The sequence below is a fragment of the Taurulus bubalis genome, assembly GCF_910589615.1.
Source record: "Taurulus bubalis genome assembly, chromosome: 16".
Lineage (NCBI taxonomy): Eukaryota > Metazoa > Chordata > Actinopteri > Perciformes > Cottidae > Taurulus > Taurulus bubalis.
Window position 1 is genome coordinate 1,909,541 of NC_136604.1, and position 17,231 is coordinate 1,926,771.

At 40.9% G+C, this 17,231-nt stretch overlaps 1 protein-coding gene across 1 annotated transcript in view; it reads left to right on the forward strand.

Annotated features, from left to right (window-relative positions):
- gabbr1b (gamma-aminobutyric acid (GABA) B receptor, 1b) overlaps positions 1-16,789 on the forward strand; it is a gene marked incomplete at both ends in the record, with an annotated part of 69,748 nt that extends 52,959 nt beyond the window's left edge. Inside the window, 8 exons of the mRNA XM_079232309.1 lie at positions 79-211; positions 2,669-2,785; positions 5,002-5,109; positions 6,044-6,137; positions 6,437-6,564; positions 13,367-13,495; positions 15,943-16,086; positions 16,502-16,789. Of these exons, the coding sequence (XP_079088435.1) occupies positions 79-211; positions 2,669-2,785; positions 5,002-5,109; positions 6,044-6,137; positions 6,437-6,564; positions 13,367-13,495; positions 15,943-16,086; positions 16,502-16,789 (1,141 nt within the window). The remainder of the gene's footprint in view (positions 1-78; positions 212-2,668; positions 2,786-5,001; positions 5,110-6,043; positions 6,138-6,436; positions 6,565-13,366; positions 13,496-15,942; positions 16,087-16,501) is intronic.
- Between the last annotated feature and the right edge of the window lie 442 nt (positions 16,790-17,231).

A 17,231-nucleotide genomic window follows, 5' to 3' on the forward strand; every position in this document is an offset into this window, starting at 1 on the left:
ATTAGCTTTCACTACAGTTTGGGTCTGTTGTTTGTGTATTTGTCTGTTGAAGATGATGTGTTTCTGCTTTTGTTCCAGGTACATTCAGAACTCTCAGCCCTACCTTAACAACATGACTGCAGTGGGCTGCATGATGGCTCTGGCTGCTGTCTTCCCTCTGGGCATCGATGGCCTTCATGTCCAGAGGAGGCAGTTCCCCGTCGTCTGCCAGGTATACTGTGAGAGTTGCTCAAACCATAGACTGTAGAACATATGGACATAGTCTCCGTGACGTCACCCATTTCTGAAAGGCCGTTGTGAAGCTCAAAGTGGGTGACTCCAGCAACTGCCATCATGGCAGTGATGACAGCCTAACTCGAGCTAATCCAAAAATGGGCAAAGGTGGAATGTCGGTGGATTTAATGAGACACCTATTGAACCGCCGATCCTCTGCTTGAAGGAGGACGCTACTCACCACTGAGCCACAGTCGCCTTTTAAGTGACAGGTGGATTCTGTGTCAGGTCGCCTGCCGCAAGTTGTCTGCTCTAATGCGTCATCGGGCCACCTCAGCTCCACCAACAATCCACCTATTAGCCGGGATTTAGGCTGTGTCTTCTCTGACAAGATACTTTGAGCTTCACACCTTCCCTTCATAAACCTATGGATAATGTCCCAAAGACTACACCAATATGTTTTGCAGCTTATGGCCCAAAGCAGTACAGAGGTACAAGAGCGTCATATTTTGAAACTCAGTGCCACGGACTAAACCTTGATATTGGTTGAGTTGGGAGTGAGAATGTGTTGTTCCAGCACAGATTGTGGTCTTTCAACGTTGCACAGATATTATATTAATATCGATTTTCTCATTTCACTTTTGGAAGGAAGCAAAGTGTATATAATGTTGAACTATACCTATTAAAGGAGCCCAGTCTGATACTGTTGGCTACTGAGGTGTTGTTCCCTCTGGATTGCCCTGGTTGACGCGCTCTTGTCTGCCCCTCCATTTCCTTGTGTTCACGTTCATTCTGATACATAATCCACAGACAGGTTGTAATGTACAAGAGTTTATTCCTTCTCTTTGGCCGTGGTACATACAAACACAATGAAAGCGCTCGACACCGTTTGCCCTTCCGGGGTCCAACACCTGGTGTTGATCAGGATCTAATTGACTATATGCCGGTGCATAGGATCCCAGAACAGCGCCACCCCGTGTACATACAAAGTAACATATGTTTACCACTATATTTGGCTCTTACACACCGGCCCCTAATTGGTAATGCAGACAGACATAACAATTCAAACAAAATACAACAATGGAGCCAAAATGCTAAGTTATGAACAAGTCCGTATAGCAAAGACAGTTTTGCCTAATTGGCCTCAGCTAAAACTAATTGTGTTTTTCCCCGACATAAACAGCGGTAGGCAAGACAGTCGCAGGAGAGACCGGAGTCACCGTCTGCAAGGCGGTCAGAGAGAGACAGTCGGAGGAGTTGACCGTAAAAACGTTGAGAACCTCAATACCGAGAGTACTGGGCCCTATTCCTCGTCCATTAAATGTCCTATTATCTAGCTTAAATTTCCGAGATGATTATTGACTATTGTCGATTATTGACTATTCGGTTCCTTAAACTCAAAGGAACAGCCTCTTTTTTCTCAGCTGAGGAGCAGGAGATGATCATGAACGCCTATGAGGAAGTCAAGTACATAATCATGGCAAAGGCTAATGCTGCATTCACAGCCAACGCGTTGTGAATAATCGCAACGCGTTGGCTGTGAACGCAGCATAACACCGCCCCCGCTGCGAGACATAAGCATCGCAAAATATCAGAAGTTAAATGTGTCAGTGTTGGGAAAATGTATCGGCTAATTTTAAGTGTCTCATCACCCAAATTGATCAGATTTATATTTCTTTAAATGTGCCTGCTGGCAGTAGTAGCCGAATGAATATATACTTATGAGGATATATGTACTGTATACTCGTATTTATCATGTACTATATATGTGTATATACTAGGAGTTTGAATATGTGTATGGCAGTGGCGGGCCGTGGATTTTCTACTTGCGACTTCGGAGTCAGCTGTTTGGCTATCTGGACGTAATTGAAGTTTCTTGATTGATGTTGTTCTGAGTTCGTACTCTCATTGTTGAATTCACTTATTGTAAGGCTCTTTGGATAAAGGTGTCAGCTAAATTAAATGTAATATAATGCAAAGTGGCTGCGCTCTTTAAGCAGTTGAGCAGATACGACCATTTAGTGAGGTCTTCAGGTGTCACCATGGTATCAGCGGTGACAGGCATTTTCTTCTGTGTTAGCAAATCTGGTCACGTATAAAAAGTCATCAAGTCCAGTCCAAGGTAACAATGTCTGTTACTGTTAGTATTGTGTTATGAATGTTATTTCCTTTAAAACACATCATCATTCTATCCCGTGAAGTGCCATTTCCACAGAAAGGAGATTAAAATCCCCTCCACTAGGGAAACATATTCTTAGTTTAAGTCCCATAAATATTCTGTTGTTTATAGCCAGCCTTAGAGAAGGTTATTTTTACTTCAAGGTCATTTCTGAAAGGCTATTAAACTCCAACAAGGATTAATGATGGAGAATGACTGAGAAGCTGATTTGATTAATCTGTTTGATATATTAATCAATTAATTATGTCATATTTCATTTCTTTTCTTCTCCGCTAGTTTCGCCTGTGGCTGCTCGGTCTGGGTTTTAGCCTCGCTTATGGCAGCATGTTCACCAAGATCTGGTGGGTCCACACTGTCTTCACCAAAAAGGATGAGAAGAAGGACAAGAGGAAGGTAAACGTTGCAGGGATTTATAGCACTGGATTGACTCACATTTAAGTCCACCCAGAGCTTTTCTGCCAAACCAAGGCGGGGGGTGAGGCTTTGCTTCATCATCATCCCATTCAAGGGCAAGCGCCACTGCCAGAGATGATGTATTCCCCAATCATGTGTTATCTTTTTACGTTTACTCTCTGCCCTGCTTCTCCCACAGTGGGATCGCTCGCCGTTAAGCCTTCTGTATCAGATATGTGTTGTGTGGCCTGCTAAGACAACTCTTTCAATTGGTTACAATAGAAGGACAAATGAAAACAACAATCAAATAGCTACATATATTTAACCAAAAAAAGGCTTCCTCTAGTTGTCCATCCTCGACTCCCTCATCCCTCTCCTGTCTCCTCTATGTGTGGTAAGAGGACACGTCAGACATGCTGTCTTAGAGCTGACGCTCCTGCTGTGAGACCAGAGCACGAATCTTCTCTGCAGTGAGATAACTAATACTGATTATGAATATCCTTAGCTGGAGCCTATCAGGTGGGATTATTTTATCAAGAGCTCTGTCAAAACTGGTTGAGTTCCCTTGAACTCACTTAATGCTAATGCTGTGGCTGCTGTAGCACTTCTGTCTGAGGGTGGAGGAGACATGTATGTTTCGGTAACAACTACATGTAGTTACAATCAGTAATGGCTGGACCCACATGCTGACATTTACGCAGAATGTGGAGTAAAGGAGCATGGTGGTTGCAACAACAATCGATGTAGGGGTGACTGAAGAAGCAGAGTTGATATCCTGCAGAGTGATGAGCGTAATGGAAGGCAGCAGTGGGTAATCAGAGATAACTGGAAGCCAGGAGAGGAGCGCCCGACACACGCCATCCAGACACAGACAGACACACACTGGTGGAGGGGAAACCCCTTTGGCTGCTGGTGTTTCTCCTTACTCTTTTTGAGGCCAGTGGAAACTGGTGTAAATTAAGTAGGCATTGAGGAAGTCGTAACAGTATCTACGTGGAGACACTCTTCCTATAGAGCAGGTCCATACCATACACTTTAATTTGCAGAGACCCAACATCCCGCCATGAGCAATCAAAGGCCCCTCTAACCGGTAGGAACCTCGGGCAGAACCGGGCTCTGGATCGGCATTACCTCTGTAAACATTCTGCTCACTGTGATTCCAATAGTGTCCTATTCAGTCATTCAAGACAAAATAGAAGTTACATAAATTGAACTCCAGGTCTACAAGTAAGTGTGTAGCCCACCATTACTCTATTTTACAAAGTAAAGGAAAAATTAAGCACAATACGGGCTGATCAAGTCCGATACATAAATTGCGTTTTCAGCTGGTGGGACATTGGGGAAATTTGACACTGAACAAATAATCAAAACCTATTACATTGGTACAGTCCCAGTTTTAGAGTTAGGGATGAGAAGTCAGAGGTTTGAGTACAAATGTATCCTAGCTTGACCTTACATACAAGTTATGCTTTCTCAGAAGCGTTTTCAAAAAGGAAATATCTTTATTTTACAAAAAAGGTTCCAAGGATGAGGACTAAGTGGTTAGTTTGGCAAATGTGTGTCAGAAACATGCCCAAAGAGCATCGCACAGCCACGTCCCTAAACGTTTCAATGGGCGCTCTCAGTGGTTATCACTAATGATAATGATGTGCAAAATACAAACCTTCACAATGCATTATTGCATTGGCACTTAACATTACCATTGGATGTAAATAGTTTATTGCAAATGTGTTCAATATGAACGTGATTGCTTCAAGATATTCAGCTTTTAGTTCCTCTGTGAGGACCCAGGCCAGTGCAATGAAAAATGGAAGATTCTGCAGAAATAAGAACATTCTCTCCAGCTGAATAACCAGAGATCTTTCATCTTATGCAACAAAATCAATAACCACTTTATAGTGTTGGATCTGTTTCCACAGAGGTATTCTTCCTCTAAAGCTGAATACATAAAGGAACGCCTGTATTTATAGTCAGGGAGTTGTGCGTTCTCATCAGTATGGCCTCTTTGTCTCTTCCCTGTCACGGCCCAGTGCTTTGAGGGTAGATTGAATTGGCTTCAGTTAGTGATGGATCATTGTTTTCTCGTCCAGCTTAGGCTATTCTATTTATGGCTTCATAAATCCCTCCCTCACAAAATCAGAAAGAGAGGATTTGTGCCTTTTCCTGATCCCTTGCCTTGCTGCTACAGTGACCATCACCTCCCTGTTTCCCAGCAGCACCTGGAGCCATGGAAACTCTATGCTACTGTAGGGGTTCTGCTCGGCATCGACATCCTGTCGCTCATGATCTGGCAGATCGTGGATCCTTTACACATCACAGTGGAGGTATGACTAATCCATTCATTTTGGTTCTGATATGTAACCAGGCAAAAAACATTTAAAATTCCACCTTAATTCCAATGCACATATGAGAAGAACCTTATATACAGTATCTCCTACTTTAAAGTATTTAGTGTGTCTGATTGATAGTAACTATGTTGATTGGGGAGAAACAAGTAATAAAGAAAATAGAGGGATACAAGATATGGAAGCTTTTGCCACAATTAAAATTAAAATAATTTAGTCAAAGTGACATTTTAAACTCCATCTTGCTTGTATTGTAAATTAAAATGTCAATGATTACTGTCTTTCACATACATCCAGAACTGCTCTCTGCTCTACTTTACTCTTGGTGGGTGTGTTGTTGGACACCCAAGGGGGTGCTTTGTCAAATCTGGTGCAATATGGACACTTTCAATATTAATAAACGTTGGCGGGGCTGCAAGGCTCTAAATTCAGAGTCCGGCATGCCGGCCTTATTGACTGCAGTTCACTTTACAACCAAACTCTAGTGTACAGTTGAGTCATTGTTAAGTGCTTTGGGGGCCTTTTGTAAGTTATTTCAGGGCACAATAACTAACAATAGTAACATCATTGACGCATTGGGGTGAGAATGTGAAATAAACATATAAACAAAAAAATAAATCTTTAAATTTGTGAATCTGGAATCCAGAAAATATTTAGTAGTATTGGATAATAAATGACTGAATCAAATCAAATACATTTGCTGTCATTTGACTTATTTTCGAACAATTGTATACAAAAAAAATTCTGATATTGTTGTACAAGTGCACTCAACTGGAGAGACTTTCAAGAATGGACTCATGTGACTAAATGTATTTAGCCTACATTTAAACAGATTGTGTCATGTATGTCTAGTTGAAGTTGTAGTGTATTGCTGTTCTTCACCTGTGTGTTCATGTTGTATGTGTGTGAGCAGAAATTCACCAGAGAAGCCCCCAAAGGAGACCTGGATGTGTTGATCCAGCCGTTACTGGAGCACTGCAGCTCAGAAAAGATGAACACCTGGCTGGGTGAGTAGATTAGTGGAACATATCATTTGGGAAATGTAAAATTAAATGTTTTTTTGGGGAGTTTTTCCTGAACCGATGTCGTACATGTACAGATTGTAAAGCCCTCTGAGGATAATTTGTAATTTGTGATTTTGGGCTATCAAAAATGAATTGAATTGAATTAAAATCACTGGTATTGGCTTTTAAAAGGTACAACTGTGAGAACTAACTCTACACCCTCTGTAAGTACTGTGTAAAAGGAGCAGCGTACAAACCGTTCCATCACTTCTCACAGCTGCCACCGTGTCTCCTCTCTGCAGGTGTGGTCTACGGTTATAAAGGTCTGCTGCTGCTGCTCGGCATCTTCCTGGCCTACGAGACCAAGTCCATCTCCACAGAGAAGATCAACGACCACCGAGCTGTGGGCATGGCCATCTATAATGTTGCTGTGAGTTCAGTGTGTGTGTGTGTGTGTGTTTGCCAAAGACTATGACCTCAAGAGCAACTTGCAGGTTAGAAACCACAATGAGCCAATGTGTAGGCACCAGATTGAAGGCCATTGAAGAATATATCCATAGATATGTGACATCTGGAGTCATTTTTGTTCGACATGTTTTTATTTCGGCATCAACAAAAAGTCAGGCCAGTTTTTATAATTAAAATTGGATCACAATGCTAAATTTTAAGGTTGAAAACAGGGACAGACATAAATAGAAGTAAAGGACAGCGGAGAAAAAGATGTTGTTAGAGAAAGAGAAGCAATTGAAAGAAAAATCATCTATTGAGTTTTTTGAATTACTAGATTGTATTAACCATGACAGCGTTTAGTAGAGCAAGATAATAAAGAACACACTGATGAGTGTTCAGCAGGCATCTAAACCCAGAAAACGTTGCTTCATACTGACAAATACTACAGCTAAGAAATATTTATATGTCTATATATAGTAAATTTGAGACAATATTAAAACTGAGTCTGTGTAACACAGAAAACGTCTTGAGATGAGAAGTCAAGGAACCCTTTTGTATGTTAATGTCAGTTTTTCCCTTACTGTTGCCTCTTTTTCCCAGTTTTTCCCTTGCCCCTCTCATCCGCTAGTATCCCAGCATGCATCACACCTGGCTAGTTCATGCCATGTGGTTGGCTCCTAGTTTCTCAGGGGCGGAGTCTTCCTCTTCTCTGGCCACAAAAACAAGGTCCGGTAACAAAAACAGTCCACACACCAGCAGCTTCTCTACTTCCGGTGTTTATAAGTTCTCACTGCGCCCTCCTGATCAACTTCAGAAAGTAGTCCCTCCTTAAAGCAACAGCTACACAGTCCTATCACAGCAGTATCCATCTTGTTTTACACATTCCATGCATACCTGAAACACCTCCCAGTGACAAAAAAAACAACAGTGACTTCCTACTGTTAATAATACATATTTCATACAGCTTCATTAATATATCTTATTAATTATTACATCCCTCTTATGCATTGCATTTCACCCATAGACAATCTTTATTCCCCAGTGCAAGTCATAATAAACTTATTACAATTCTACATTACCTTGGGACTGATTAGCTTGAAAAAAGCTATATGATTGAGGGACATTGTATACACACAAACACAGTCCTGTCTATCTATGTGACAATTTGAAATACAGCCCGTGCTGAATATAGACAATGCTGGTATAATAATGCTTGTAAACACCATATCAGGTGGAATGTGGATAAACAGGGTCTCACGAGGAGCTTTTGATTTAAACCTCGATTGTTCACCCCATACAGATTTTAATAATATCCAGACCAGCTGTCCCCTGATTTATAGATTTATATCCTTTTGCCTTGAACATGTGAGCTGTATCTGGACAAAGTGCCTTTGCGTTTACACCTAGTATTAACAAGAATTCTTGAGATCTTCATTCTGCTCTGAGATAACCATTATGGCTCAGGTGTTATGTGTATATTTTAGGGTTGCCCATCCCTAAAATATACACATAACACCTGAGCCATAATGGTTATTTGTTAGTTGAACAAATTTAACTGATTAATTGCATTATGCGCCAAATTCAATAATGAAGTAAAAACTAGTGTATTGCGCACTTTTATTTTAAAGTAATGTTATCAGAACAATATAACAGGCCCTCTGGAGCAACAGCAAGTTAACAGTATATAAATCAAAAATATATGCTAGTGAAGAAAAAAATGATGTATTTTATTTTTGTAATGCTTCATTCAATTAAATATTGTATTTATTTTCAGATGTTATAGACTATTTTATTCTAATGTAAAACCGCTTAATATCATGCTGAAGAAGAAACATTTGTCTTTGATCAGGGAACAACATAAACAGTCTGTTCAGTAGTAAGGGTCCCTGTGAGGGACAAGCCCCTCCTTCTTTAGATCATCTAGATCATCATCCACAGGTCCAATTTAATACATTTAAACGGCTAAAGTACTGTAAACCCTTGTGAGGAGAGAAACGATGGACTACATTTTAAAAAAAGATCGTTATATTTTTATAATTGCTACGTATTTCCGTAAGTTCCTCAACATGACTGAGCGATTATAACGTTTAACTATTTAACTAATGTAGTACCCCTAACAACGGCGGGTTTCGCTCAAAGTCCCACGGCTGTAACCATAGAGACTGTACAGATCTTCCAGTAGTGGATCACTGTTTGTAAAGTATTGACGTCACAAGCTGCGAAAAGGCCACGAGAGTATCTTTAAATGTCTGCTTCCGTGTTTCGAGGTCCTGTGATCTCATTGGCCCTCAGACTCATCTGAAAGCGCGTCAGATGACACGCGCTGAGGGAGACGGTCATTTGAAGTATGCAACGGTCATTGTGTGAGCATTCAGGTCAAAGTTGCTAATTTTTCTATTTCTGAACCGAAAAACATGATATTTGGATTGGAAAGGCTTGAAAAAATGTCATTGCTTGTTTTTATTGTGATACAGATTTGGATGCTTTAGATCTTAATCTTTCTAAAGAGGTGGAGTATTACTCTGGGGCATGATGGGAAGGCACCGAACATACAATTAAAAAAACATATTTTGATCAGGCTCTTGACTTTTGATCATATTTATGCAGACAATGAATAATAAATATTGTTTTTATTTTTTTAAAGGCAAGGAGTTGCTGATTCTTTAGAGATCAAGGACAATAGGGGCTGGTATTCATATCAAGGTCATATGAGCTGTAGAACACCTGTAGAAGCCCTAGGGTCCAATGATCCTAGGGCTAAGCACAGCGCCGTCATCGGGCACTTTGACTTCTTCCTCGACCTCTCCATCGTTTCACACTCTGCTTAGAAAGCTCTGCCGTCTTTGTGGTGAGGCTCATCTCCAGCCCAATGTGTGGGCTTAAATGATGCTCTGCCAGCCGGTGGGCTCTGCCGTCCTCGATGAGTGTCCTAAGTAACGACACCAGAACATGCATGAGGAAGCACAACGGCCTGAACCGACAGGGCCGTGATGTGTCCTCATCATCGGGGATTAAGTCACATGTCAGAACGTTGCACATTGGACACTTCTGTTTCTGTTTACACACACTGGTTTCTGTTGGTTTGTAATAGGGATGCGAGGATTACTTGACTTATTGTTAATGTCAATGAACAGAAAATTAATCAGCAACTATTTTAATCATGAAATAATCCTTTGAGTCAATTTTCAGGCCAATCATTTTCAGGATATAATATGACCTTGTTCCGGCTTCTCAGTGGTGAAGATTTGCTGCTTTTTGTTGTCTTGTCTTTCTTTTATTCCGATAACCGTTTTTTAACATAACATTAAGATTACTTAAATTTGGTGACTCTTTAGTCACATAAGCTACAGCCTGTTGTGATCAGGCTGTAGTGAGGAAGACACATTCACAGTGTGCACATGAACATGAAAGGAAGACAGTTTCTAAATCAACGGCATGTCTTGTTATTTATCGGACAACACGATATATTTGTGATAAGTGAATACCAGCACATAATATTAGAGGTTTGATTTATCATTTGGACTTCAATATGCAGCAGCGCTGCATCTAAAACCTCTTTGCGTTCAGTCTGTCTGACAGTGAAGGCAGAACAGATATGACTGTGAGCAGGTTTAAAGGGTTTTCACTGCGCAGTGTGAATAACTCTGACATTCTTCCCTCAAGTGTTCTTCAAAGACATCGCTGCTCTCTGTGTCTATAATTGGCTGGGCCTGTTCGCTCTGTCACACCGCCAGAGACATTGTTCAGCTTTTTAATGTGTGTCCTAGAACAAGAAGTCGTTTCACTGCAACCAAATATCACCCGACAAAACGCAAATTATCGCTCTCTGCATGGCAATTTAAAAGACAAGTGAGGCAGCTGCTACTGTTTTGAAATGCTATTCTCTTTCCAGCCACACACACACACACACACACACACACACACACACACACACACACACACACACACACACACACACACACACACACACACACTCAAAGCTTTTTAATGAGCACCATCTAAACAAGAACCATGTGTGTATTGCTCTGTTTTGTCTCTTCTTCCTTCTTTGGTCTGGTTTTCATCAATGAGTGGCCTGTCAGCCCCTCTCTCTCTAAAGCAAATTAATGTGATCATAGCGCTGTTGGTTAGCTGTATGATCTATTTATGGGATCTACATGCTTCAGATTTGTTATTTTAGAAGTATCTGCCCGCTCTGTTTGGAACCAGAAATAGTCAAGAATTCAGGGCGACTATTTCTCTCAGTGATAAAGTGCTAAAGAGCGTTGAGTGGTCGGAACACTAGAAAAGATCTTTACCATTATCAACCAAGATGCTGTGTCTGGGAGATGTTGCATGTTGTCATTGTTTTGTTTTGTGAACACAACTAAATTTTGTCCCCCTATATTGTAATGGGGTTGACTTTGGAAAACTTAAAAACTGATATCTCAAATCCTAGAAATTGGGACCTAACTTTTGACTCACTTGAGGCGTGGCTTGGATTACTCCTGACTTACTCAAGACTTAATTGGACTTCTTGAACGGTTGAATGAAGACTTGATTGACCTGGAACTCAGTCAGATGTGTGGCATCTGGTCAGGCTGGATCCTGGGCGCCATTCATTGGACTTGTCTCAACTGACTAGAGACTTCACTAAACTTGTCTTGACAGAATCCAGACATACCTGACTTGACACTTCACTTCGACACAAGATAGGATAGAGGTCAAATAAAGTATCTCTACATGACAGGTTTATACACAGAACTTATACTACTACTTAGTCTACTGCCACCACGACCTGCTCCAGTATACGGGGATGCATGTCCTCAAATGCCATGCCTCAAATGACATGGATGCATGTCCTCAAAGGTTGTCTCTGTAAAGGCTGCAGACTCTTGGAAACAGTCCGTCTCCAGATGAATGGCAGCGGTTCTCTTCTCAACAAATCCCCCAAGTGCACAGAAATGCTATTTGTGTCAGTGAGGTGGTTGAAATGAATTGGAGGAACTGTGTGTGAGCAGAGGGCAGGATCGTGTTTGTGCCTCGCTGTGTGAGTAATGACAAGCAGAAAAAACATGGCTGCTGCTGGTGTCGGCCTGCTGCTTCCATTTGCCGGTCTAGATGAGATTTTTCAGCTTTTGCAGAGAGATGACTGACTGTTGATCAATATGTATTGATTTCCAGCCTCACCTCCACCTCTCTCATCCTTCATGTGATGTTGTGCTTTTCTTCCTGCTGCCTCTCGGATTACATTTTGTTGGTATGACAGAAATTAAACTTGCGTTGGACATTGCATCGACAATCCATAACATACCACAATTATATAATGAGCAATGAAACAAGTAAGAAAAAGATGCAGATGGATGGAGAAAACCAGTCCTCAGTTTCATTCAGTTGTTTGTTTCTATAAGTAGTTATGTTGGAGGAGCAACACTATCATAAATTAAGAACATTTTTGTTTTTTTCAATTTGGAAAACATATACTCAAAGGCATATAACCTGATAATAACAAAAAATAGAATTGTTTTGCCAATGATTGTAATGCATAGCCAAGAAGAACACTAGATGGCAACATTGTTCATCTTAGAACCACATCAGACAGAACCCTTGGAAGAGGAAATAAACAAGGCATTGTCTGGGAAGGCTTCAACACGGATCAGCGCACAGTCCTGAGCTTGAATATTTTATTTTTTCTGAAATCTTTTTCTCATACAGTCTGAGGCGTCGTTTGATGAGAGGGATACCGGCTGCTGTTTTTTAAATAAATAACTAGAATGGCTTTGCAGTAATGTTTCATGGCAGTCAATGTGCATTTCAGTACGCTGCCAGATTGTTTGCTATGTAACCTTTCGGTGTTCAAATACATTGTTCAGTTTTGTAGAATAACATTAACATCCAAAGACATCCTTGTATTGTTGTTGCTGCTCAACCATTTATTCTCGTGAGTTGTTTTTGCACTTTGCTCTTAGAAGTTTATATTCAGGTGGCTTCATTCCGGCTGCCACTGTAATTCTCCCAGGTCTTTTAATATAGTTAGGAGAATGAATGTTGTACTTACAATCATCAGGTGCTCCAACTAAATGTGTATCCATATCTGCCATATTTGTAAACATATTTGCCATTCCAACTTTACGGGGCGATAATATGATAATGTGTTCATAGCGTGTTGCAATGTCCCCAAAGAGGCCAAAAACAATCTAATAATGTGAATCTAAAACTGTTTGCATGTTAATTTGTGTTGTATCTGTTGATATACAGCTTTGTAACCCTAATAACATTGTAAATGTATTCAAAGTTGCACACATTGAATACATTTCATCTTTTACTAAAGCAAATAATAATAGGAGGAAAATGATTAACAATTTAACAAAGATCATTTACTAGAAAGTTTTTAAAACAAATATTTTTGGTTTAATAGAACTTGTATTTTCAGCAATCAGCTGTTATAGCAGGCCTGGGTACACAATCCACGGCCCGCCACTGATGTTAAACTAGGGCTGCAGCTAACAATCATTTACAATATCGATGACTCTACGGATTATTGTCTTGAATAATCAATGAATCCATTTGATCTCTACATTGACAATTAGTCAGATAAAGACGTTTCCAAAGATCTAGCAAATACAAATGAGTGTTAGGAACTTTTCATTATTGATTTATTTTAAGAATAACATCATTTTGGTCATTCTTACAGAATGCTCTGCCTTTTTGACTTAAAGTCCACAGTGACCTGACAAGCACGCAGTGTCATTTTCTAACAAACTCAAACTAAACGTGTTGTTTATGTCCACCCTTTTCCTCAGGTGCTGTGTATGATAACAGCTCCAGTCACCATGATCCTGTCCTCTCAGCAGGACGCTTCCTTTGCCTTCGCCTCCTTGGCCATCGTCTTCTCGGTCTACATCACCCTGGTGGTTCTGTTCGTCCCCAAGGTAAACGCAGAGTCCTCATCAGATCCTCCCTGTAGATTCCAGCAGCATGTTTCAGATGTAATGGATTGCCTTTCATCAAGAATCTAAGTCATCTGGGCTGGAACCATATATCACATAATGACCTCGTCTCCAACAGTCTGCTATGCTCTCACCGTGGTTGTGTGTATTAATTTGCTCTCACCCTTATCGTGATCTGATTGTAAAATGTTTTAGACTTGATTAGTGAACGTTACCATTCAAACCGTCCTTGTAAAGATGCTTTGCAGTAACATACAGGTTTCCTTACCAGGAGGTAGCTGTGCACACACAGTCTAAATGACCATTGCATCTAAACTAAACATGTTGAGAATCATGCTGTTGTGTTTTGAATGGAGTTGAATGCAATGGGAAACACTAAATTCAGACTTTTATTATTTATATGATAACATATAATGTATTCCAGGTTAGTTTGGATAAAATACAGGCTGGGTTCAGGAGAGCTGTGTAGATAAACAGACATCAGTAACCGAATACAGGATACAGGTCATTTTATAGCTATTCAGCAAAAGGAATGTATTGTTTTGTTCATCCAGATTACAATGCATTTACAGTGTCTCATTCAAAGCAGTCATCCGCACAATATTATTTCAATCAGGAGAGACTTCATTCAGAATTTAACAATTGTTTATTACATATGCATGATTTTTTAATAGTGTAAGGTCTTTTGCGATTGGACCTAATCCTGAATTAGGATAATCTAAGGGTAGTGATGCAGAGTTCTGATGAGGCAGAATCCCTTTGGTCAATGCATATGACAGAAAGGATTATTAAAATGAGAGTAACAGGCATGATGAAAAAGTTACAACTACCCAAAATAACAACAACAGTGAATATAGTAGACTAATATTGATAATAAAAGCAGTAATGGTAATGGCAATACTAATAGTGATGTAACTAATAATAATAATGATGATAATAGCAGGAGGTGTCGAGCAGGACCGGGGTCCAGATAAAACCACGATCCACTTAAACCTGTGAGGAGAGAAACACAGAGGCTCCGGGGAAGAAGTAGCGTTAGTAATGTGCATTAATGAGATATGAATTCATCCAGAAGGAGAGAGAAGAGGAGAGAGGAGCTCAGTGTATCATAAGATGTCACTCAGCAGTCTAGGCCTATTTCTTAGAATAGGAGATTAATAACTGAAGGCCCTGGCATCCCTTCTTACTTTTTAAGACTCTAGGAATCACAATTAGCCCTGCATTCAGTGAGCGCAGCTCTCTAGTGGGGTAATATGGTACTATGAGCTCTCTAGTGGGGTAATATGGTACTATGAGCTCTCTAGTGGGGTAATATGGTACTATGAGCTCTCTAGTGGGGTAATATGGTACTATGAGTTCTCTAGTGGGGTAATATGGTACTATGAGTTCTCTAGTGGGGTAATATGGTACTATGAGTTCTCTAGTGGGGTAATATGGTACTATGAGTTCTCTAGTGGGGTAATATGGTACTATGAGCTCTCTAGTGGGGTAATATGGTACTATGAGCTCTCTAGTGGGGTAATATGGTACTATAAACTCTCTAGTGGGGTAATATGTTACTATGAGCTCTCTAGTGGGGTAATATGGGTCTATAAGCTCTCTAGTGGGGTAATTTGGTACTATGAGTTCTCTAGTGGGGTAATATGGTACTATGAGCTCTCTAGTGGGGTAATATGGTACTATGAGCTCTCTAGTGGGGTAATATGGTACTATTAGTTCTCTAGTGGGGTAATATGTTACTATGAGCTCTCTAGTGGGGTAATATGGTACTATGAGTTCTCTAGTGGGGTAATATGGTACTATGAGTTCTCTAGTGGGGTAATATGGTACTATGAGTTCTCTAGTGGGGTAATATGGTACTATGAGTTCTCTAGTGGGGTAATATGGTACTATGAGCTCTCTAGTGGGGTAATATGGTACTATGAGCTCTCTAGTGGGGTAATATGGTACTATGAGCTCTCTAGTGGGGTAATATGGTACTATAAGCTCTCTAGTGGGGTAATATGGTACTATGAGCTCTCTAGTGGGGTAATATGGTACTATGAGCTCTCTAGTGGGGTAATATGGTACTATTAGTTCTCTAGTGGGGTAATATGGTACTATAAACTCTCTAGTGGGGTAATATGGTACTATGAGCTCTCTAGTTGGGTAATATGGGTCTATAAGCTTTCTAGTGGGGTAATATGGTACTATGAGTTCTCTAGTGGGGTAATATGTTACTATGAGCTCTCTAGTGGGGTAATATGGTATTGTACACTCTTACATGGTTACATGGCCGTGATGCTGCTGCGCCAGAAGACCACTCCATAGAATGTATACATCATTATTAAAGCTCTACAGGGTTCAGTCCAAAAACTGACCTTTGACAACCTCCGTCAGTGCCTGGTTCAAGACATGTATAGAAAGGATAACATGTGCATGATTTATAGATGCGGCGTCTGATCACACGGGGGGAGTGGCAGTCCGATACCCAGGAGACCGTGAAGACCGGCTCGTCCACCAATAACAATGACGAGGAGAAGTCCAGACAGCTAGAGAGAGAGAACCAGGAGCTCCAGAAGATCATCCAGGAGGTCAGCCAGGTCCTTTCTCTTGTCTAGTATTTAGCAGGTATTAGGATTAACATGTATGTCCAGAATCTAAATTTAACAACTTAAACTTTATTACGTCGTCATATTACACACATACATGAAATTTTCTCTCTGCATTTAACCCATCCAAAGCAATTTAGGAGCAGCGGGCTGCTGTGAAACTTGTGGTTACAGGACGACCACTGATCCCCACGAGCTACTGCCGCCCCCAAGATAGCATAGAATTAAGATATTGATCTTGAGTTTGTAGATTTGAATTTTTCAAATACATGACAAGTGTTCCTCAGCGGACAGAATTTGCTCAGTTGTCATCTATTCATGCTTATGTCACATGATCACAAGGCATCTCTTGTCCCTGGAGAAGACTGATGAGTCCTTGTCTCTTTTGTTCCCTCAGAAAGAAGAGCGAGTGTCTGAGCTGAGGAACCAGCTGTCTGAGCGACAGGCCCTGCGATCCAGGAGAAGAGCATCCACCGTCACCAACCAGCACCACAGCCCCCCATCCAATGCCATTCCCCAGAGGGACCCCAGGTCCCTGGCCCATCCTCCGGGGTACCCCACCCCCATCTCCGACCTCCACCCTATCCCTCCATCCTTCGGCAACTCATCCAGCCTCTACCAGCCGGACAGCAAGATCAGCCGAAATAACTGCCACACCAGCCATCTGCAGCTGCTGTACAAGTGAGATGGTGGTGAACATTGGCGGGACGAGGACAGTAATGATGTTCAAATCTACGTGGAGATGGAGAAAATGAAGTACGAACATAGTGTTGGAGTGGCTGACTCCTTCCACCAATCAGCTGATGCTGGAGGATAACCAGTTTTCGAGCAGATCAGCATGTTATTTTTTTGTTAATCATACAATGTGGTTTCTAATCTGCCAGTGATTTATCATGTGCCATCCAGAGTCTGAGAAATGATCACTATCAGCTTAGTCCTAGCCTCCTTAGCTACAGGTGCTAGCCGTCAAGTTTCCCATTGTAACACTGCTCATAACAATGGTATTAACCATCGGAATTTATGTCAACTTCTGAAAACAAATGTTCTTGCCTTAAGAATAAAGAACAAGCTCGTCACTTTAAGTTATATATGTGTTTATTGAACTCTATTAAGAGCAATACCAATAC